This window comes from Stereum hirsutum (genome assembly GCF_000264905.1).
Source record: "Stereum hirsutum FP-91666 SS1 unplaced genomic scaffold STEHIscaffold_5, whole genome shotgun sequence".
In the NCBI taxonomy this organism is placed as follows: Eukaryota; Fungi; Basidiomycota; class Agaricomycetes; order Russulales; family Stereaceae; genus Stereum; species Stereum hirsutum.
In genome coordinates this window covers 1,269,594-1,291,206 of record NW_006763135.1, presented here as the reverse complement: position 1 = coordinate 1,291,206, position 21,613 = coordinate 1,269,594, and the positions used below count along the sequence as shown (strand labels likewise).

The 21,613-nt window shown below is 53.0% G+C and overlaps 11 protein-coding genes across 11 annotated transcripts; 3 read left to right on the top strand and 8 right to left on the bottom strand.

Moving 5' to 3' along the window:
* Positions 1-94: 94 nt before the first annotated feature.
* Positions 95-1,095, bottom strand: STEHIDRAFT_54992 (TFIID-domain-containing protein; the record flags this gene model as incomplete). Its single annotated transcript, XM_007302302.1, has 3 exons — positions 95-251; positions 510-736; positions 847-1,095. The coding sequence occupies 3 exons, from the start codon at positions 1,093-1,095 to the stop codon at positions 95-97; spliced, it is 633 nt and encodes a 210-aa protein (XP_007302364.1).
* Positions 1,096-1,559: 464 nt separating this feature from the next.
* On the top strand, positions 1,560-2,414 carry STEHIDRAFT_54747 (FeS cluster assembly scaffold IscU; the record flags this gene model as incomplete). The annotated part of the gene is made up of 4 exons (XM_007302285.1): positions 1,560-1,712; positions 1,784-1,842; positions 1,961-2,175; positions 2,260-2,414. 4 exons carry the CDS (start codon positions 1,560-1,562, stop codon positions 2,412-2,414), a joined length of 582 nt encoding a protein of 193 aa, XP_007302347.1.
* A 372-nt stretch (positions 2,415-2,786) lies between these two features.
* STEHIDRAFT_55524 (Nop domain-containing protein) lies at positions 2,787-5,220 on the bottom strand (the record flags this gene model as incomplete). Its single annotated transcript, XM_007302340.1, has 10 exons — positions 2,787-2,893; positions 2,966-3,073; positions 3,237-3,412; positions 3,494-3,622; positions 3,705-3,898; positions 3,993-4,133; positions 4,235-4,399; positions 4,481-4,582; positions 4,646-4,786; positions 4,852-5,220. The coding sequence occupies 10 exons, from the start codon at positions 5,218-5,220 to the stop codon at positions 2,787-2,789; spliced, it is 1,632 nt and encodes a 543-aa protein (XP_007302402.1).
* Positions 5,221-5,582: 362 nt separating this feature from the next.
* On the bottom strand, positions 5,583-6,810 carry STEHIDRAFT_55062 (glycoside hydrolase family 105 protein; the record flags this gene model as incomplete). Its single annotated transcript, XM_007302305.1, has 3 exons — positions 5,583-6,091; positions 6,149-6,590; positions 6,652-6,810. 3 exons carry the CDS (start codon positions 6,808-6,810, stop codon positions 5,583-5,585), a joined length of 1,110 nt encoding a protein of 369 aa, XP_007302367.1.
* A 783-nt stretch (positions 6,811-7,593) lies between these two features.
* STEHIDRAFT_167473 (MFS general substrate transporter) lies at positions 7,594-10,390 on the top strand. The gene is made up of 17 exons (XM_007302741.1): positions 7,594-7,711; positions 7,779-7,956; positions 8,009-8,091; positions 8,155-8,167; positions 8,225-8,293; positions 8,361-8,483; positions 8,557-8,710; positions 8,767-8,922; positions 8,985-8,997; positions 9,064-9,173; positions 9,233-9,346; positions 9,404-9,446; positions 9,499-9,547; positions 9,615-9,719; positions 9,782-9,816; positions 9,892-10,116; positions 10,186-10,390. The coding sequence occupies exons 1-17, from the start codon at positions 7,600-7,602 to the stop codon at positions 10,200-10,202; spliced, it is 1,599 nt and encodes a 532-aa protein (XP_007302803.1). The 5' UTR covers positions 7,594-7,599; the 3' UTR covers positions 10,203-10,390.
* Positions 10,391-10,732: 342 nt separating this feature from the next.
* On the bottom strand, positions 10,733-11,341 carry STEHIDRAFT_167472 (like-Sm ribonucleoprotein; the record flags this gene model as incomplete). The annotated part of the gene is made up of 3 exons (XM_007302740.1): positions 10,733-11,042; positions 11,100-11,246; positions 11,306-11,341. 3 exons carry the CDS (start codon positions 11,336-11,338, stop codon positions 10,989-10,991), a joined length of 234 nt encoding a protein of 77 aa, XP_007302802.1. The 3' UTR covers positions 10,733-10,988.
* Positions 11,342-11,721: 380 nt separating this feature from the next.
* On the top strand, positions 11,722-13,404 carry STEHIDRAFT_130085 (uncharacterized protein; the record flags this gene model as incomplete). The annotated part of the gene is made up of 1 exon (XM_007302739.1): positions 11,722-13,404. One exon carries the CDS (start codon positions 11,722-11,724, stop codon positions 13,402-13,404), a length of 1,683 nt encoding a protein of 560 aa, XP_007302801.1.
* A 697-nt stretch (positions 13,405-14,101) lies between these two features.
* STEHIDRAFT_95076 (uncharacterized protein) lies at positions 14,102-15,693 on the bottom strand. The gene is made up of 4 exons (XM_007302738.1): positions 15,113-15,693; positions 14,798-15,020; positions 14,517-14,696; positions 14,102-14,431 (listed from the first exon to the last, which is right to left on the bottom strand). Exons 1-4 carry the CDS (start codon positions 15,651-15,653, stop codon positions 14,242-14,244), a joined length of 1,134 nt encoding a protein of 377 aa, XP_007302800.1. The 5' UTR covers positions 15,654-15,693; the 3' UTR covers positions 14,102-14,241.
* A 726-nt stretch (positions 15,694-16,419) lies between these two features.
* STEHIDRAFT_109933 (uncharacterized protein) lies at positions 16,420-17,381 on the bottom strand (the record flags this gene model as incomplete). Its single annotated transcript, XM_007302737.1, has 6 exons — positions 16,420-16,561; positions 16,624-16,879; positions 16,942-17,010; positions 17,070-17,144; positions 17,206-17,293; positions 17,355-17,381. The coding sequence occupies 6 exons, from the start codon at positions 17,379-17,381 to the stop codon at positions 16,420-16,422; spliced, it is 657 nt and encodes a 218-aa protein (XP_007302799.1).
* Positions 17,382-17,878: 497 nt separating this feature from the next.
* On the bottom strand, positions 17,879-19,914 carry STEHIDRAFT_138559 (DUF1212-domain-containing protein; the record flags this gene model as incomplete). Its single annotated transcript, XM_007302736.1, has 5 exons — positions 17,879-18,571; positions 18,629-18,714; positions 18,773-18,897; positions 18,955-19,456; positions 19,518-19,914. The coding sequence occupies 5 exons, from the start codon at positions 19,912-19,914 to the stop codon at positions 17,879-17,881; spliced, it is 1,803 nt and encodes a 600-aa protein (XP_007302798.1).
* A 521-nt stretch (positions 19,915-20,435) lies between these two features.
* STEHIDRAFT_130082 (uncharacterized protein) lies at positions 20,436-20,933 on the bottom strand (the record flags this gene model as incomplete). Its single annotated transcript, XM_007302735.1, has 2 exons — positions 20,436-20,837; positions 20,895-20,933. 2 exons carry the CDS (start codon positions 20,931-20,933, stop codon positions 20,436-20,438), a joined length of 441 nt encoding a protein of 146 aa, XP_007302797.1.
* Between the last annotated feature and the right edge of the window lie 680 nt (positions 20,934-21,613).

Genomic DNA, 21,613 nt, shown 5'->3' with positions numbered 1-21,613 from the left:
GCCTAGAGCGCCGAATCCGCAAGATAAATATATAAATGTACAAGCACGAACATCGACAGAATAACACAACACAGCGCAGACTCAAAGAACTTGATCAATCATAATCATCATCCTCCACCAATTTCCTCTTCACCCCATTCGGAGTCGGTGCCCCACCGGGCGCAGGCGTCGGAACCTCCTCCAAGCCCTCCTCACCGCCACTCTCCTCATCGTCCCCACCCTCACCACCGAACAACCCGTCCTCTTCATCACTTCCTTCCTCCGCTTCTTGCGGAATGGCCTGCACGCCGCTTATGCCCAACCCTACTGCTCCGGCGTTGCGCCCACCACCGAGCACGTCCTCCACGCCGATCATATCAACGTCCGAGGGCGTATGCACCGCGCTCACGGGATTCATCATAATCCCACTATCCTGCCTCTGCATCTGCGGTGGAGCCTGACCCATTCCCATCCCCATCCCCTGACCTTGGCCATACCCATACCCCTGAGATTGAGGGTGTGGATGCGACGGAATCTGCGCAGGCTCCATGTCCTCGTCGTCGTCTTCCGAGCCTGACTCCTCTATTTCCTCGATCTCCTCGTCGTATTGTTTGATGGCGGGAGGGGGCCGGTTGGGGTGGAGGTCGAAGTCGACGGAGGTGAGGCAGTCGGGGGAGGGTGGGAGGCGGAGGCCGAAGGTTTCGGGGACGGAGGGGAGGGGTTGGGCGTTTGTTTGGGTTGCGAGGGAGGTGATGAACTGTTTATTATCACGCAATTTAAATTAGCATTGTTGTATAACGCATGCATAGCTCGGAGAGAAAGGAGAAACCCAGATGACATCAAAAGGAATGGAGAAAGGATACGAACGTCTTTCGGCACTCTGCCTCCGAACTCCCAGCCTACCCTTGCCTGCACCGCAAGGCTCACGTCCTCTGCCTCGATCTTATTTGATCGTCCCGCATGATCCGCGTAGACCAACGCGTCAGAGAGCACCTGGGATGTGTAACGATGGGAAAACTCTAGCAGCTGCTGCAGGACGCCTATTTGTGCGTCTTGCACTGCGGGGGTGGAGGCAATGAGGAGTGCGATTGCACGTGCAGTCGGCGGGATGTCCATGGCTGAGTTGTTGTTTCGAGACATGGTTGACGATAGTAGCTGAAAATGGGCCACACTATGTTCGGATTGACACGCGAAGGTCGAAATCAAATACACAAGCAACAGTTCCAGCCTTTGTTCAGCAGAGAGCGCAGTGATTGGCCGCGAGTATACGCGTCGTTGAAGAGCGGCAAGGGGCACCGAACGCGTCGGATTTCGGTGGTTACTTATCAGATAACGGCGACTCTCGGCAGGACAGCGTCCCACATCCCATTGGCTGTGTCCCAAAGAGGCAGGCGGAACGCTCGTTCGCAGCCTCCGCTCGCGCTGTGATTGGCTGGGAGTGCCGGTGCCGTGCGATTGGCCCGAGCTCCACCGCCGCGTCTTATATACCATCACGTTCTCCCAAACGAGCTCAGCCCTTTTTCCCGTCTCTTCCACCGCAACCACCAACTCACTCCGCCATCACCGCATTCATCCCACAAATGTTTCGCTCTGCCGTCGCAAAGTCTGTCCTTCGCGCGTCTGCGCGCCCCTCTACCTCTGCAGCTGCAGCTGTAAGCAGAGTAGCTGCCCGCCCTGCGCTCGCCCGTGGATACCACGAAAAAGTCATCTCACACTATGAGAAGCCACGAAACGTGCGTCATCCACCCTCGTCTCTCTTTCTAGCTCTGTTATCTGACAATCTCTCTCTCGTTTGTACGCACAGGTTGGCTCATTACCCAAGGCTGACAAGGACGTTGGAACCGGTCTTGTCGGTGCACCTGCGTGAGTACACATTCCTCGCTGAAGGAGCCCCATCTCTCGCGTGTGATAGCGACCGCACCCGACTTCATTCTCCTTTTTTCCCCCTGTCGTCACACGCTGACTCATCTTCGTCCCACAGATGCGGAGACGTTATGAAGCTCCAAATCCGCGTCAACGAGGACGGCATCATCTCCGATGTCAAGTTTAAAACCTTCGGCTGTGGCAGCGCCATCGCATCCTCATCATACATGACCGAGCGCGTCAAGGGCCTCTCCCTCGAGGAGGCCGGCAAAATCAAGAACACAGAGATCGCAAAAGAGCTCGCGCTCCCACCAGTCAAGCTCCATTGTTCAAGTGCGTTTCCTTTTCTCTCATCCTTTCTCACTCCTCTCAGGGGCTAGGGGGCATGGTCACTGACTATATAATCTCAAATTGCAGTGTTGGCCGAAGACGCAATCCGCGCCGCTATCAGGGATTACCACTCCAAGCGGTCAAAGATGTCGGACCCGAAGAAAGCAGCGGGCTTCATCGATGTCTCACAGAGCGTCGTCACCGGCGATACCGTCGCCACCGCCCACCCAGGGCAGGCCTAAACCCAATTTCGTCCTTCTCGCATCTTTGTCTCTTTTTTTCTTGCCTCGTCAGTTGTGTTAGTCCGCATAGTATGATACCGCTGTGTTCTTCTTGAGTCGAGTTGCTGTTGACGAGGTCGTTTTATCCATCCGTTGTGTACGATTATAACCGAGCATTTCATCCGCACTTTACACCGCTACATTATATGCATCATGTTTCTCCATGGTTCCGATCAGGAATCAGCACGTATAACATTACAAGCGTGAACATAAGCATCCGAGTCGTCACATCAAAGAAACAACAGCGAAAGGAGAAGACAGCAAACGAAAACTCGAACCCGAACGGACGAGCGGAAAGGCGCGCCGGGCACACCCGTCTGGCTCATGATTGGCTCAAGACCCCTTCTGCCCAACGAACGAGAACGTCCCGCCGCCGAACCAACGCTCGTTCGCCTCTTTGACGCGCGCCGCCCTCGCCGCAGGATTTGAAAGCTCGAAGCCTGAAAATAGATCGACCCAAAAAGTGTGAGGTCGGAACTTGACAGAGATGATGGGCTGTATCGTGAGCTTACCTTGGACGGGGGTGACGACCAAGGAAGACGCGGTACCCGAGGTTTGTGCGCCCTGTGCGGCCCTGGTGAGCGCCGCGGTTCGTAGCTTGTTCGCTTTCGACATTTTGGCTACATACGACCACGAAAGAATAAAAATGAAAATGCAAGTCAGTTTCAGTTTCACGGGATGGAGCGAGACAAAACAAAGGTGACGTGAAGTGAGGAGAAGTGACGTGAAGTGAAGGAAAGTGAGGAGAAGTGAGGAGAGGAGAGGAGAGTATATAAAACGCACCCTTGCTCTTCGTCTCGCCCTGGCTCGCGCGCACTTTGCCCGTAGACACCCCAATCATGCCCAGTCCCTTCGTCTCGTCGAACGCGCCGACCTCTTCTTCGGCCTCGCCGAACGCCATCCGGTTCGAGAGTTTGCGGAGCTCGGTCTGCGCGTAGGCTTCTTTCGCTTTGCGTGCTCTGAGGGCAGAAATCAGTACTCGAGGGAGGTGCAAGTCGAGGAGAGGGAGGGAGGGAGAGAGGAGAGGGATTCAAACGCACCGTTTACCGCCACGACGTTTCTTGGGGCCGTCGTTAGGCAGTGGGAGGGCCTTGACGACTTTGGAGGGTGGAGGCGCGGTCAATCGATCCAAACGTTTCTCGATCTTCTCTCGTAGTTCTTCACCGTAGCTCCCTGTATACCCCGGCCCCAAAAATATAAATCACGTACATTAGTAAACATAAACGACACAGCGCAGGAAGAGAAGGGGACTCGCCGTCGCGTTTGTTCCTCTCCAGGTCCATCCTAGCGGCCAGGACGGCCTTGGCACCGATTGTGCGCTGGAGCTTGAGCTGGTATTCTGCTGGCGTTTGTTGGACGAGTTCGGACTGGTAGACGAAGCCGGTGTGCCGACGTTGTGTGGCCGTCGAGAAACCGGCGGTGATCTTCCTCTGTGCGCCCAGAAGCTGTCGTACGCGTGGGTGTCAGCATCGCGTGGGTAAATAGAGAGGGAAGGAGAGAGAGAGAGAGAGAGAGAGAGGGATACGAGAGAAAACATACGTGAACGTTACAAGCGGGCATCTTAGCGAGTCCGCTGAGTCCGCCTGCGACACCGAGGAGTTTGGCCGCTGTAGTTGTGCCCACGATGGCTGATAGGTTCGGTGCGAGAACGTTCATTCGTGAACTGACGTACATGAAAATCTATCACGTCGAACACGGCAACAAAGTCCAATTATATGAGTGTTTCGATTCCAAGCTGGACGGTGTACTATGACATGGAACAGCATGCAGAAGGAACACACCTTTTTGCGCGCCTCCTCCAGTCGATCGGCCAGGTCACAGGCTCGTTCGACCGACTTCCAGTTGGCTTCCTCTAGTGGCTGGCCGGAGGTGGTCGTCGCGGTGACGAGGACACTCATGATAATTGCGGGAGGGAGGACGCCTTGCAGTTCGACTTTCGTTGGGTCCTGGATGAGCACACACACCATTAGCTACTTCCAGTCTCGTTTCGCTGAAGAGTGCCTTGGTCAAGAAGAATTTGGACGCACCTCGTGGTTAGCCAGGACGCGCACGGAGCGAATGTACATGGCAGGATCGGCGACCAGCTGTTCCAGCTCAGGGAATTTGGGAGCATAATGGTCCCGGATGAACTGTGGAGACCGTGGTTTCAATGTGTGATCTGTTTACTCGTTGGGAAGGGCAGGAGAACGCACCTTGTGAACGACAAGAATCTCGTTGTCTACATCCACTGACAGGTTATTCGCCTGGACAATTAGATTGTATTCTGGATTGGAGTGTATAGGCAATGAAATCGTGTCCATTGAAGACGGGTTGGCCTGGTACTTCTCGATTTCCTAGACATGCCGCGAAGGTCAAGACTTCGCTGAACTCTTGACGGTAGCAGGTAGCACAGACATACCTTCAAAATATCATTCATCCTCTTACTCCCCTCCAACTTCGCCACCTCCTTCACGTCCTCGACCCTCCCCAACTCCATCAACTGCACATCCTCCGCATCCAGTTCTTCCGCAGGCTTCACACCTCCATCCAAAACCAACCCTCCTCCTCTGGCCTTCCCCTCAGCCTCTTCGTCTGGAGCTTCTCCATCGTCTGCGTCCGACATTTCGGCGTCAGAGCCTGAGGCCTTGCGTTTGAGGGGGTTGTTGCCATTGCTGCCAGTGGGCTGTGTGGCGAGGTCTTCGAGGGCTCCTTCTTCGACGGGCTGGTCTTCGTCATCATTGTCAGAGAGACCGTCGAGGTCAGCAAGGAAGTCGTCTGCGGCGCTCATAGTGGTGCGGATGGCAGCAAAGTCGCCGTGGTAGAACGAGGAGGTAAAGGCCTGACGCAAGTCAGTCGCGCTCACCGAGAGCAGTTGAGTGGCACGGGCTGATTACATAAGCATGTAAGTAAATCCGAGCGTGGCACCGCTCTAAACCGTTTGTCCTCGTTCTCTGTCGGTGGACTTTCCAGCCCATCTCCATACTACTGCTTAGTCTACTCGAATAATTGAGGCAGGAAAGCTGCAACACAGTGCTCTATCTCATTCTATCTCTACCGCACCCAGCTGCCCATGCGATTCAGGATACAAACTCCAGGCGCCACACTGCAAACATCACGATGTAAAGTCCTCTGCTGAATCGACGACTAGAGCTACAAAAAGGTGCGCAAATATTCCGTAAGTGCCAGTAATGCTAGCGACTGCCCGTAAGGCATCGACGTCAACGGGATCTTCTTGTACTCCTCTGCATCATCAAACACCGGCGTCCCGAACGACACCTTCTGTAACTCTCCCTTCTCCGAAATATTATCCATCACGCCCTTCACCGCCTTCTCCGCCGCCTTCAGATACCGCTCCTCCTTAGGTATCAAACGCATCCTCAGAGCCTTCAGGATTCCGTACGCAAAACCGGCCGTCGCGGATGCTTCTAGGTACGATGTCGGGTCGTCGAGGATGGTATGCCAGAGGCCGGTCGACTGGTCTTGATACTTCACCAGTGCGTCGATCTGGGCTTTGAGGGCTGAAGTGAGGAAGAGGCGAACACCATCCGTTGGTGGTAGTTTCAGGAGCTCGATGAAGTCTGGGATGGAGACTGTGATCCAGCAGTTCCCTCGCCCCCACAGGGCCTTTCCGAAGTGATGACGGCCGTCGAACGTCCAACCTGCATAACAGGGCATGAGGATGTTTGTACGTATCGAATCTGCTTTTGGAGACGTACCATGGAACCATAATCCGGTCTGCGGGTCAGCCAAATACTTGATATGAAGCAAGAACTGCCTCTTCGCCTCTTCGATGTATTCCTGTCGCCCCAAGACGAGACCGATCTTCGTCAGGGGAAGGACAGTCATCATGAGCGTATCGTCCCATAGTTGCTGGTGGTTGTCGACGAGGTACGTGATGTGTTGCAGACCTCCCTCTTCCGTCCGTGGCATGTCGTACATGACCCACTCCGCCCATGAATCGAGATGTGCGAGGTAGTCTGCATGCTTGGCTTCGTGGAGGTATGCTGCAGTGAGCAGGGGAGACATCGTGTTGACGTTCTTCGTCGTGCCGATCTCGAAACGGTCCTTGAACCAGAGAAGGGAGATGCGTAGCGCTTCTTCATCTCCTGTGATCTCGTGGAACTTCAAGAGGCCGTATAGTCCTACTCCATGTGTCCACTACAAAGTGGTGTGGCGTCAAAGACGAGATCTGTTTGGAAGGTGAATAGGGGCTACTCACCTCCCAATCGTTCCAACCCTTCGTGTCGATGACTCTGCCATCCTCCAGAGTCATCAAGAACTCTCCAGTCTCATCCTTGATATTGACTAAACAGTCGATGAGGCCTCTGATCTGCTTCAGCAGTGCGACTTTCTTCGGGTTGATGTTCGCTGCGGACATGGTGCGTTTCGTGTGATACTATGAAGTCGGGCGCGGATAATAGGGCTGTTCAGAGATGATGGTTGCTCTTACTATCTGGGCGATGTCGTTGATGCACCTCATACTCGCCTCATTTCAGTGTACGGGAATTTGCTATCTAGCAAGGGCCCCTGGAAGACATGACCGTCTCAAGAACATGTTTGCCCTGCGAGACGGACCGCCGCGGACCGCATTGTTGTGAGGCAATGGACTCGTGTTCGGGAAAACAATCTTGGCAGGTTGTGACAGGCGAGAGCCATAGGTGGGGGCATTATTCTGTACGTCGTCTTTCTCCTGGCAGATGACCGCGCTTCCAGTGGAGGAATTTTGAAGCTCGTTTTACGAAGCGGTTGTGTCTAAGTTGCTTATGTTCGTCTATGTCAATGATATGGAACAACTCAACTGCGCTAATATTTTCATCATCCGTGGTGGTCCGGTTTTGTGCGGACTTTATTCCTTCGCTTCATACCTTCAACGACCTGAGCCCGGATGGTAAACATCCGCGATTCACTTTTTGTTGATTGGCCGTGCCAGGAACGATCGCGTGTGGGGCCCCACGGGGTCACACTGGTCAGAATTTGTCGGCATTCGCGGACCTTTTGAGAAGACAAGTTATAAGATGGGAGTCTTCTGAGCGTTTTGAGCTTGTTGAGGCTTCTGCAGGTGTCCTATCCTCCTCCATCGCAGACACGTCGCGAGCTGCACGTCACTCCTGTCTCTTTCCTACGTATCCCACAATTTTTCACGACCTCAAACCACGAAAACACGACTATGACTTCCCTCGACAAGTCTAAGGATCAGTCGGAGATCCCTGTGCATAGGGAGAATGTTGACAGCAAAGACACGTTCTCCTTCCGCAGCGGTTCTCCAGGAGTCGATGAAGGTATGTTAGCTCCTCGACATCCTATCTAACATGGGATGAAGTGTTCTGACCGCTACTTATTTGCCAGCACCCATGAAAGGGATTGATGCAGAGATCGCTGAGTTCTTCAACGAGACAGCGGCGGGTGTGACCAAACCCATCGTTGTTATCGACGACGCTACGAATCGGCGCTTGAGGTGGATGATCCATAAGCGCGTCTTGGTGGTTATGGTGGTCACGTACTTCGCACAGACCTTGGATAAGGGGTACGTTATAACCCTCTGCGACTTCGATGGCAGACCCCTCATTTTGAGACAGGACCTTGAACTTTGCCTCCATCATGGGGATCCAACAAGACACGAAGCTTCACGGGCAGCAGTATGCATGGCTGACCACATGTGGTACGTAGACGTTTTCTCGACTTCTCATGTTTTACGAACTCAACAAGGTCTCCGTCATTCTAGTCTACATCGCAATGTATGTGATGACTCGCACGTTGTGTAGTGTGCTATACTGAACTGTTTTGCTCAACAGCCTCTGCTGGGAATTTCCGGCCAATCGGTTAATCCAACGGCTTCCTATCGCGAAGCTACTGGCGTTCAAGTCAGTATCTTATTCTAAACTTCAATACGTTGCATTGAGCTCATCTATGGGGCCATCTGAACATCAGCATTACCGCCTGGGGTGCCGTCCTAGCCTGTACCGCCGCATGCCACAACTTCACTGGCCTCGTTATCGTCCGAACACTCCTGGGGATCTTCGAATGCGTCTGCCAGCCTGCCTTCGTTTTCATGTGGGTGCATCTTTGTGACTCCACTCTTCCGTTGTCAGTCTCATAATGCTCATATACCTTACACAATGGCTAGGTCAACGATGTGGTACACGAGGGAAGAGCAGGCCCTGGTCATCGGCGCTTTTTACTCGATGAATGGCTTCCAACAATGCGTCGGCGGTCTCATCGCATATGGGATCTACCACATCCAACATGGTGTGCTCAAGAACTGGCAGATACTATTCACGGTATGCAACACTTATTTCTGTCCGCTGTCTGCCACTGGCTGATCAACTCTTCGTAGCTTCTCGGTGCTATCACTGTTGTTTGGGGATGCTTTGTCTTATGGTGGTTGCCCGACTCTCCCATGCGTGCTCGCTGCTTTTCGCTTGAGGACCGATTACTTATGACTGAGCGGGTGCGGAAGAACGAGACTGGTATTCAGAACAAGACGTTCAAGGTATGTGGTATGCTGTTTGTATTGCCAATGTCTATGCAGCTCTGACATTCACGCCCTCGTAGAAATACCAAATGAGTGCGCTCCTCATCTCCATTCCTCTCGAATATCAAAATTCCTGACGTGCTGTATTTTATTATCTAGTTGAGGCTCTCACTGATCCCACCGTATGGGCCGTTACCCTCATTTCCTTCACGAACGCCTTACCCACAGGAGGACTGGGTGCTTTTTCCAACTTGATCATCAGTGCCTTTGTACGTGGATCCCCATGCCCCAATCCATATTACGACTAACTTTCAATGAAATGTCATAGGGCTACACAACGTTGCAGACGTATCTACTCGCGATTGCCCAGGGCGGCGTCATTATGACCTTCTTGTTCACGGCAGCGTATCTTTGCAAGAAGAACAAGCTCATGTTTGCCTTCGTGAGTCTATCCTGGCTGTCGTCCTGTCTTCTGCTAGTGGTCTGACTACCATTGTAGCTGTATACCATACCGAATGTTATAGGAACGATTGTGTTCATAAGTGAGTGTGTATCATACATTCGGAAGTAGTCCTTCTGACCCGCAACCTCTAGCCGTCCCTACGAATGACCACACAAAAGTCGGACTTCTAATCGCCTTCTAGTATGTACCTGTATCCTTCACTGCAGTTCGTTTGAACGACTGGCTGATTCGCTATGCTTGGCTATAGCTGCACGCAAGGCTTTGGAGCGGTCGCTGTCCTCAATTTGGCCGTTATGTCGAACAATATTGGCGGTCGTACGAAGCAGGTTATGGTTTCGTCTATGGTCTTCATGTACGCGACTCAGACCTCTCCTACATCTAACGCATTACTCATTTACTTCTCATCCCGTCTAGTGCCTGGGCAGTCGGAAATGCAGTCGGACCCCAAGGTCAGTGTCATATCCCTGGCCCTCCTTGGCTGTCCTTCCTGTGTACTCACTCATTCGCTCATTCCATTCAACCAGTCTTCCAAAGCAACGATGCACCGCGCTACGTCAAAGCCTTCATCGCCCACATAGTCGTCTACGGCGTCCAGCTCGTCACCATCGTCTTCCTCCGCCTCCGTCTCATGCGTCTCAACGCGCTCAAGAGGCGGGCTCAGCTCGCGGCGGAGAGCGAAGACCCGGCGGCAGAGCGTATCGAGCATAGGCATGCCTTCGATGATCTGACGGACAAGGAAAACCCGGACTGTGAGTGTTTACAGTTGTGGTGAGACCGCCTCTTCTTTGCTGACTCGGTTATTTGTTTGCAATGTGCAGTCCGTTACACCTACTGATATCGAAGTCGGTGATAACGTGGATGAGGGGACGTTGCTCTTTTTTATCATTTAGGACGTTTTGTGCGTGATTGTGGTGGTTACTTTCGCACGACCTTGTACTTTAGTTTTGTCGGACTGCCGATATGTACTTTATTTGCATGTTTTTACGAGTTACGCTACGAAAGAATGAATCCTAGTGCGCAGCTGGAGATTAAAGTTGTTCTTCCTGAGCCGTTGAGACTCCGTTATCTTCGTGAGCAACATAAGACACTGGCTGTTGATTTTGCGAGGCTATTTTTGGTGGTCAAAAGACAAGACTGTTCGCGGCCATCAACAATGTTGCATCCGGAGAGTTCAGAAGCTATTACTTAGAGCACGTCTAGGGTGTCAGGACCGACTGATAGCATAAAATCAGACATGAGGTTGTGGCCGTTGTCCTAGTGTGAAGGCAGAGACAGAGAGAGCGAGGCCAGCAGTACCGGTGGCGCGAGCGCTTGTGCAGACTTCACGTCGGTAGAATCCACGCCACAAACTATGAGCATGACTGCAGAATGGAAGTGATTTCGGGAGTGTGATACTGCAGAAACAACAAGATGAAGTGCAGAGACATCGCGGCGCTGCCAGAATGCAGGGAGCAGGGTGATAAATCGTACAAACCGATGGCTATTCGGACGCTCCTTGTCAAAGCGAAGATATACATGTGGGCAACGAACGCTCTGACCCTCATCAGTCCAATTGCCTGGTAGCACTTTTGTCAGGAATGTCTTTCTTGGGCATCGTAGAATTCGAGGAATGTGAAGATCGCTATCGGAGACTTTCCAGCGTTTCCATGGATGTGACGCTGTTTCCGCGAATTACCTAGGAATAAGAGCATGATCAGCATTGTTCGCGGCGGGAAAAGATAGCGGGGCGTACGACAGTTCCAATAGGGTGCTTTTGTGCAGGAGTTGTCTCCTCAATCGCGTCGTCGATGACGAGGTTGAGGAAAAGATCGTAACCGCGGAGGGTACCACTGACCTTGCGGCCGCCCTGTAGATGGACAAAGAGCTTCTTGTCCATAAACTTTGAAGGGCGAAGACATTAGTTCTGCATGCGAGCAAATTATAACGATAAATGAGCACCTTTTTGAGCTCTGGCTGGGATGCTTTGGACATGATGGTGGTGGCTGCAAGAGAGCTTGGAGGACGCGAGCGTGGGCAAGAAGCGAGAATGCGGCGCGTGCTTACCTGCTTTGGCAAGTCTCGTGTCGGTCCAGCTCCTCTCTTTCCCTCCCCCCACAGCCTTCCCCATTACTCGCCCAGTCTTCCTACCCACAACTTCTATTCCTCTTGTTTTTTTTCTCGAATATTTCAAAGTAACTTTGTACCAAAGCCAGTGAGTAATTCTCCGAAGGGCCGGGTTCGGAACGTCTCGGATGTTTACCACAAGTGTCGTTTCTTGAACCAGCAGCCCATATCGCTCTACCTGCCACGACCGTTCCTAGTACTATTTTTCTCCCCGTCTCCTCCCTATCTCGTCGCTCTACCAGGCCCACATAATGGCCTCTCTTTCCTCGCGTCCGCCACAGACAGCCACGGCAACCGTCACCCCAAGAGCGGGATGGGGCGGAGGCACGGACCAAGGGTCGGCCTTTCGAGGGATGGGCAGGGGACGAGGTGGGAGAGGCGGAGGAGATAGAGGGCGAGGCGGTCGGGGTGGCACTCGTGGCGGGCGAACCTCTATCTCTGAGACCACACCGCGCGGGTTTTCAAACTCCAAGTCAGACGGTGCACCAAGCGATGGGCCTGTCGTCTCGTCGGACGCAGCAGCCTCAAAGCCCAAACTTCCCTCCCGACGTATCTCCCACCAGAACTCTACACGTAAACCCCCCGCCCTGAACATCGAACCCGCTTCCCCCGTCGATGGGCATCCTGCATCCGCGTCTTTGGGCTCTGCCAAGTCACCTCGTCGCAAACGTTCTCACCAGCCGAAACCTACCCTCGCTTCGTCCGTGAAACCTATCCCTATCGAGGCTGCTATGGCGGCACTCAGACCCCAGATGACTCGCAAGGCCTCCAGTGGCCCACCATCTCCTCATGGCCTCGTCAAGGACGCGCCACCTCATTTGTCCGCTGGTCCGAGCGTCCAAACCTTCGACATCAAGTCCAACATCGATACTCTCGTCGAGCGCGTTCGTGCGATCGCCATGGAGCGCCCACACACCCCCGGGAGCCACATCGACTGGGCAGGAGACGACGACGATACGCTACCCGACCTGGATGACTGGGGAGTCCACTCCACGGGTACACTGGGGACGACCGTGAGCGAGGCCGGTATGCTGGGGCTGATGTCTCCTATTCTGGACGACTCGTTGAAACAATTGCCCATACACGACGACAAGTCCAAGTCACCTTCCGTGAATGGGGCCGCGCTTTCTCCGAAGGTACTCCCGGCAGACGTTGCTGATGAGAAGTCGAACGTGCAGGCAGACAATGGTGTCAAACATGAGGACAACCCTCCCAAAGCGATCGAAAGTGTCTCCGAAAGGACTCCCCAGGCGAAGACCGTAAACAATGGATATCCCAGCAAGCCGTCTCCAGCGTCCACACACACGCCCTCCACAATCGTCTCTTCTCGCACCACTCTTCACCCCTCCCTTCCGCCGAAGCCTGAACCGACTAAGGCGGAGTCGCCATCGGCTCTCACAGGCAATAATACGGAATCCAAACATCCTGCTACAGCTACCACATCGCCATCCGTGAAGGAGCCTGTGTCTGCTGACAGCGCCACAAAGTCGACCACAGGATCGGCGCGGCCACCGCGAAAGGATCTCTTTGCTCCAGATAGACCCGGGCTTGAAGCATCCATGCACGCCCCCAAGGCGCTCTCGCAGCGTAAAGAGGCGGAGGCTCGGGATGTTGTCTCTTCTTCCACGAATACCACTTCGTTCAACCCCGCTCATGGTCGCTCGCGTACTCTCGGTCGTCCAGCACCAGGGCCAACGCTGACTAGACCGTTTAAATCCGGTCCTTCCACGCCTCACACCTCGAACATGCAGCATGCACGTACGCAATCCACTCCGCCAGCTGCTCCGACCGTACGACATGCTCGTCAGGGCAGTCGACCCGTTATCGCAAGTTCTGCGATATCGAGTATCATGAAGACCCTGGGTGGCTCTGGCACCTCGCCTAGGAAGCAGCCAGCTCCCCCTACCTCGAGCTCGGCGACGTCCTCAGAGTGATGTGTTTCTCCTGTTTTCGTTCACAGCTCCATCATATGTATAAAATCTCATATTTCGACGATTGCTCATTGCACTTACGTCCTTGGAAACTATCTACTGTATATCTCTGTTTACCTACGTATCTCTATTGGGAATGTCTTGAATGTCGCCTCTTACCTATGAATGACCATGCTTTTGTCCTTGCCTTACTCGGTTTCTTCTTTCAGCCAGTCTACCTCCTCTCTCCTGATCTTTGAATCTCTATGCCTCTATCGCGTGTCTCTCTGTCTCTGTCTGTTTGTGAAACGCTTATTTATTCAATCTCGAACCTTTCTCGCAAAATACCCTTGCTATATCTCGTCTGTTCAAATACTTTCTCTCTATCTCATCTCACCCAATGCTGTTACAAGGTACCTCCTGATAAATCATCTCCTGAAATACTGATTCACATCCAAACTCGTAATAATGATTCGAATCTCTCCCCCTGCTCCCTTCCCCCTGTCGTCTCTGGTCTTGGATTCTTCGCTTTTGCTATTGCTTGTATGTTCCACCGGGCCTGTCTCTCATTCTGACTTCACACATGCATCTCTTTATTTCGTCGATCTGGATCGGGTTGTAATCTAGCAATTGTTTGCTCACCGTGACTTGACTGCGACGAATCGAAGTCGTGCATTGCTCGTGCACAAGTTCAGACCGTTGCTTTGATACACCTCGAGTGCGCATAGAAAAACAATTGATTCGTACCCAGAGACTGCTACACGAGTATGTATCCTTAGCATTTTGAACCAATACGACACTAGCAAGTGGGACTAGTCTGTCACGAGAACCCGATACAAAGGGAGAAGTGAGACGAGAGTGCTAGCAACTACCCCCAGCGACGTCGATTCCAGTCAACGTCCCGTTCGTTATATCCTCGTCCGTGTAGAGCCTGTAATTCGTGGCTGGGACATCAATGAATGCCGCCGCGAACCGCGCATCAGTGTTGTTCGCGCCGTCGACGAGGTGGATCCAGATACACGAGACGAAGGATGATCCGAAGAGACGGAATCTAAACGCACGGACGGCGATTTGAGTCAGTTACATTCAACCATCGTGCTGCACCTGAAAGAAAAGAAATTCAAGAAATCACTCACGCAGCGCCATAGGTCTCTGGGTCCTTCTGCGTCGAGTCTCCGATGGTGAGGAACGTGCGCGCGGGGTACATCCCCTGGATATTGTCGATCTGACTCAGCTTGTAGTCGAAAATCTCGTCGTCGTCCGTGATGAAAGAAACCAGTCCCGAAATATCGCTGAACGACAGGTTCTGCAAATAACTGATCCGCGAATGGATGATTGTCATGACCATGATCCATGATAGGCGTATCAGTTCATGTGAACGTTGATCATGAACGGAAAGGGAAACGAGGTCACGCACATAGGTCCGGCGGGGTATGTGCTGTCGATAAAGTCGTGCAAAAAGGGGTATAATTGGAAAGGGGAACCAGAGATGTAGAAGACGGCGGGGTCCGAGAGGGAGGATTGGAGAGAGGAGAGCACGTCGGGCATTCCGGCGATCGGTTCCGGGTCGTTAAGGAACGTGTTCTGGAGAGCCGTTGCTGTGTCGAGGACGCCTGTGATTTTCAAAGTGTCGTCGATATCTGGAGTGGGTAGATTTTTTGAGTACGGAGTAAACGCCATCGGGAGCAAGCACAGTCGCCAGGGCCAGAACAAAATTAGAGGATGAATATACCGGAGATGACACCAAATCCAGTGGGTGCATGGTTGAAGATGGTGGTGTTGAAGTCTCTGTTATCGAAAGAAGCCACACTCGCCGTCGCAGCAAAAGTATCGCTTCCATCACAGCTCCCCAACGTCACATTCCTCTCCACCATTCCCAGATTACTCCCCAGTCCGTCCGTCTTGCCCAACACCACATCCCCACACCCAGTCACCGTCAAATCTACACTTTGTCCCGACTCCCCAATGGCCGTAAAAAGCTCTAAACGGCTTGCGAGATTCGTGGCACCGTCAGAGACGTCGAGACCGAAGGTGTCCGCGAAGAGCGAAGATGCGGCGGATACGAGGGAGGAGATATCGATCTGGCGGAGGTAGACGAAGGCCTGCAATTGTGCGACGGTGGTGCTACTATCCGAGGGAGACTGAAATGCGGCGCCATCGAAGAGGACGGCTGACTGGAGGACGTTGATGCGAGCGTCGAGAACCGGAACAGCGAAGGCTTTGGCCCCGAAGAAAAGGAGTGGCAGGGTATTAGTGAGTGTGGTCGCCTTCATGGTCGCGATGTGCCAGTAGATGAGCTCGAGAGAGGAAAACTGGCGAGGCTAGTTCATAAAAGAGGAGGTAGCTGGGAACGAACGTGCTTTGCAGTGTGATTATTGACGAGAGGTCAAATCCCGGGAGAAGAATTCGAGGATGCCGGCGGAGGACGGAGATGACAAAGACGACAGGAACAAGATGAAGAACGTAAAGACGGGGTGAAAAGGAGACCAGCTACAAGCACTACGAGTCCTGAGATTGGTATTTGTATCATGTTGCGCGTGTGCCAAGTACCATGAGAAGAGCTGCACGACTCCGATGTGCTATCCAACTTCGCTGTCCACGGTCGCCTAGCCACCGACAGTGTGGACGCTCAAGATTTGGAACTCAGGTCGCACCGAACAGAGCGCCTCGGAGCACAGGTATTGATGCAGTATAATGAGAGTGAGTAGACAGCGGTAGGATGTTATCTTGGGATGAACGTGGGTCTGAGGAGGAGGTGGGCTTGGCTGGCCCGTGAGAACATGTTTCCTATGTCGCCAAGTACAGTATCGCCGTCGGGCCACATGTGGCGGACAATTCTGGATAGTGCGACTCGAATGTTCTTGACGTTGAAGCTTATATTATTCTCCAGGAAGAGAAAGTACAAGGCAACATAATATCATATTATACAAACACCGTGTGCTTGGGGAATATGGCATGGGGTAACAAAACACAACGAGCGGTCATGACTATTGATACAGAGGGGTGGAATATAACTTCTCAATCATCCATAAGCAGCGCTCAGATCCCACCAGTCGGATGAAGAGCATCGGCACGATTGCGGTGGGTAGCAGCCTGGTTTTCCAGGAGATCAGCCTGTCTGTGACCGGCAGCTGCTTGCTGCTCCCGCTGGCCAGCGATGATTTTGTTCTCGCCTTTCACACTAGAGCAAGGCCAAGAATAATCAGTGCGTTGTGGCGTGAAGGGGGAAAGAACCAAACTCACGTCATGTTGGTGCTCCTGGTCACTTCACCGACACCGCGCTCCATCTTTCCACCAATCTCCTCGAGCTTCCCGTGTGCCTTACTGGGGTTAGATGTGTGGACTCCCGACGTCGCGCCCCCTGGACCAGCTGCACCGGTCGCGCCGAGGCCAGCTCCCGTACCGGCTGTTGTCGCACCTGCACCATGGGCGTTGTGTCCCTGATGGCGACCTAGCGCTTCGCCACCGACACCGCCAATAGCAGCATCGCGTCCGGTGTCTACAGTTGAAGAACAAGGTCAAACGACGTTCACCTCAAGAGCCGGAGTAAAGGAAACTTACGGCCTCCATGGTGACCAATCGCAGCTCCAGTACCAGCTCCGACTAGGCCGTCACGGTTTCCGTGAGTCCCTGTAAAATCAAGCAACTCGTCAGTGTCGACCAGGAAGAGCGTATATCGATGGACATACCTGTCGCGGTACCATTGCCATGATGGCCAAGCTCTCTGCCTGCCAAACCACCAACGGCAGCGTCACGGCCGGTATCTAGATACAAAGCAACAGTATGTCAAAAACTTGAACACGAGAGATAGATGTCTATACTCACGACCGTTATGACCTTCGTGGCCCACAATACCGCCAGTTCCGGCGCCTAGAGCGGTGTCGCGGCCGGTATGGTCGGTGGCGGTGGTGGTCTACAACGGAAAAGTCAGCCCAGCTGAGATTGAGATCACCCAGTCAGAAGATGAAGCATACGTTGTCGTGCTTTCCGAAAAGAGGCATTATAGTGATTTCAAGTGGTTGTGAGTTTGGGTTGGAGGTGTTTGTTGGTATGAGTGGGTTGTGGGGAAATTTGTTGTGCTGTCAACGAACAGGACAGGGAGCCTTATATACTGACAAGGACACCCAATATTCACGGTAGGAAGGACTCCTGCCGTGGTTTGGAGACTCGTCGTCATAAAATCGTCACCACCCACCGCAGTCATCCACCTTCCTGAGATAGAGTCGGCATAACTTGGTGGGGTAAGTTGGTGCGAGTCAGTATGGAAATGGCGATTGAGTGGAGATGATGCGTTTGTAACCCGAGACGGTGAACTCTGTGATGACGTCATGAGCGAAGTTGTGAGTAGAATGCCGCCACCGTCACACCACCATACTGTCGGAACCGCATGAACAAGCATAGACACCGTAGAACAGTGAACTTGGTATGCAATTATTACGCCGCAGGCTATATTGCCAGACTACAAAGTAGACAGTGGAGGCAGAGACGGCGGAACAAATCAGAAGCCCTTGCGCATCCCGCTCCCTGTTATCATCTGACTGACAAGCAGCCCTACCGTCACTCCGATAGCAACCTCCACCATCCTGACTCCAAGCGCGAAACTGCTCAGATACTGCTGTGCCGAGCTCCCTTCCGTCTGCTGTAACAGCGCGCCTGTCTGACTCAACGCACTCGGCACGAGGAAAAGCACGCCAGTGATCATACTCGTGAACGCCGCCCCCTTCACGAACTTCGCATACACATTTCCCAAGATCCCGAGCACGAAAGCCCCAGCCCCAGAAGCGATGTCCGACCGCGCGAAAAGGTACATCCCGGCGAGTTTGTTGGCTGTGTACGCCGCGCAGGAAAAGGCGACCATGGCGAGGAGGCGCCATGATTTGTACGCTTGAAGGTTGAGGAGCGAGGAGCAGAGGGAGTAGATGGGGACAAGGACAAAGACGAGCCACCAGGGAATACCACGGCGGTACCAGGACCAGGATGGATCGTGGTAGCAGCCCTTAGCGACGTGGGAGGGGTTCGTGGAGGCGGTGGCAAAAGTCCAAGTGCCTGTGAAGTCGAGAGGTGATGTGCCATTGGCGGTGTCGAAATAGCCGTGCATGATGTCGGAGGGACCAGCGGGAGTGGAGATTGAGTATTGCGCACTAGGGACGATGACGATGAAGAGTTCCGATCCCAACGTTAGGGCGAAGTTCTAAAACGATTGTGTTAGTCAACATGCATGTAGAGTCTGCTATGCAAGGGAACTCACGAGAAAGAAGGTGTAGATGATGGCGTGGACGAGTCTGACGGCGCCACAGAACATGTTTCTCGAGGCAAGCTCAAGAGCACTGATCACTATTATGAACGAAACGATCAAATCCATGTCATTATACTAGAGGAAGAAGAAGCGCACGGATGGCGAAACCAGGCAGAATCAGAACGACGCCGGCGGATGAGATGGCGGAATAGCAGAAGTAATGGCCAGGGATCGTGGCCAGACCTCTCGCCAGAAAGGAGATAAGCATTGCAATGGATATCCTACAAAAGACGCCGATCAGCTAGTGAAACTGTTATGAGTTCACTTAAGACACCCACTCGAAGATATTCGCCGCTTCCTTATGCGGCGCAAAACGCAAGCTGAGGAACTGCAACGCGCATGCGCAAGCACCGGCCACCCACATGTCCAAAAAGCTCCCTCCAAACGACAGCAAACAGATCACTGCGCCACAAATGAAGGCAAACATGCACCGAAGCCATACTGGGTAGATCGGAGCGCGCTTCATGATCCTGGCGAGCTGTTCTACACCAGCGGTGGCGCCGATTTTCTCTTTGACAACGGCCTCATACACGTCTTGTACACGGTGAAGGGCAGATAGTGAGAGTCGCCCTCCGGCTTTGACAAAGTGGAGGTCGGACGTTTTGCTGGAAAGGTTGTGGAAAGAGAGGATGATGATCGAAGGGAGGTAGACGAAGGACGTTTTTGTTTTCATCGTCTCGGCGGCCTTGTTTAGCTGGGCCTCGATTCTGTGTGACGGTGCTCCAACACAGAGAAGAGCCTTGCCGAAGAAACGAATGAATAAACGTCGTTGGGATGCAACTGAATGAGAGACGTTGTGAGTGTGTGCCGGAGGTAGGAAAGCGGGGAGTAAGGTACGCACGCTCGAGCTTTGACTTCTGCTCCTGAAAGACCGGAAGTTCTGTTGGAGGTTCTTCTCCGACTTCCTCGTCCACGATATCTCTATCGCTGTCATCACCATCGTCGCTGCCAATCGGTGACAAGGTGTGCTCCGAACTATAGCTGTTATTTCTGGCCATATGAAAGCTAGGTCGGCGCTGGGAGTCCATCTTGAGGGACCAGACACTATGTCTAAGTGGACGGCGTGGCTGAGGCTGAGAACGGAGACCAGATGATCCCGATGCGAACGAGTACGAGTCGGACGGCATGGCAGTGAGTGCTTGGGCGTCGGAGGGGCGCCGTGCGAAGAAAGGTTGTGTTTCGTAAGGATCTGGAGTATAACGTTCCTCGTGAATTTGTTCTTCTGTGTATGGGGCCATCTTTGCTTTCTTGACCGGAAAACGGACGAAGTGATGGTGGAGAGGAATCAAAAAGGACTAGAGGAGAACTCACTCTATGAAGCTGTATTTATTCACTAACGAATGAGGCCGGCAGCTGAAACCTGACCACCTTTCTGCCTCCGAGCCTCGTATGACGCATATGCTGAAACATTGAGTCAGTATCGAGACATGTCTCATACTATACCAGAGTGCGCAGGACTTGGAGTGGAGGAAGGAGACTTGGAACGCAGAAGTCATGTAAGTGGGCGTTGTCCACACCTGCAAGGCCGTAGAATCCAAGGCAGGTGTTCCTCGTAGACGATGATTACCTGTATAGTTGAGCACAGAAGCGATTACCAAGACGATTAACCCTCATACAGGGGATGGATATGCAAAGCAGGGAATTTGAATAATACTTGAATTGAAGTAGGCACACATGTAGTGAGTCAATAAGTGTGAGTGGACAACTTTCTTTTGCAGGTCACTGCTGGAGATAGATCTGTCAAGAGGAACATGGCAGTCTAGGGGTGAGCAGGTCGGGGTTGAAGGTAGGTGATATTGCCCTGAGCTCTAGTAGGGATCTGGAAATAGAGAGGCTGATGTCCGTCTCGTAGGAGCGCGAGCCGCGAACCCTCGGGGACACTGTGCCTCTCTTCTCCCGGAGGTGTGTCCCTACGACTGACACCGAAGGCCCTCTCCCAAGGAGCCAGCTGTCTTCCAGGCATTAAATTACCTGGTGTTGAGACGTAAGTGATTTTCCAAGCCCTAAGAGTGTTGACAGCTTTGCCATGACCACGTGGGTCAAAGAAGTCAAGGCAGTAATGCCCAAGGTCATCCACGCCGCCGTCCCAGATACGGACCGTGAGTTCTGAGTCTGGAATGTCGTAGTACATGACGCTTCTGTCATCTGCATCCGGGTTACGCTGGCGAAACAACTAATCAGCTGCTATGCAAATGGTCATAAGACTAGCGCTACGCACCCCACTGATCTGCAAACGGCCACCGCATCTGTCAATCATCTCCTGGTTGTGAGCTGCCATAGCCTCTCCAAGGGTATCCTCGGTCGCGCCTGTTTCGGACAGGAAGGTCATGAGTAGTTCTTGAGACTCGGGCACATAGGAAGGGTCTACAGAAGCCGCCCACTCTTCGACTACGCTGTGGAGCACAGGAAAGGGGCGGGACTATGTTTTACGGGGAGACGAGTACGAGGAACATGGGTGGCATAAGGGTCTATAGTATCGTTGGGGTTGAACCTTCTCGCACATTGATGGTATGGGTTGACACGATACGGGTTTTAATCGTGTCGGGCAGACCGTGAACGTTAGAACAGTGATCGATTGTCATCACTATAAAGGTCTGTAAAGGAGACTGTGAACGGTCGCCTCCAAGTCAATTTGAGCCTACCTGACGTGGAGGCTGAGACTTCAAGGCAGTTAGAAGGGTAAATCGTCGTAGGAAAGATATAATGACGCACTGTGCGCGCAGAGCGGGGACGCTGAGACATTCTGCTTTGTTGTGTTGGTTGGAACGAACGATGGTGGTGGCCGCGTGTCGCGTAGTCGCGTCTTACAGTAAAAACAGGTAAAAACAAGGGAATGTACTGTCACGTGTAGCGCGTTCATGATCATGGCGTAGCGCGCAACAGCGCCTCTCGTGTACAACTACCTGCATCTCGACTACACTCCACGGTGTCCTATCT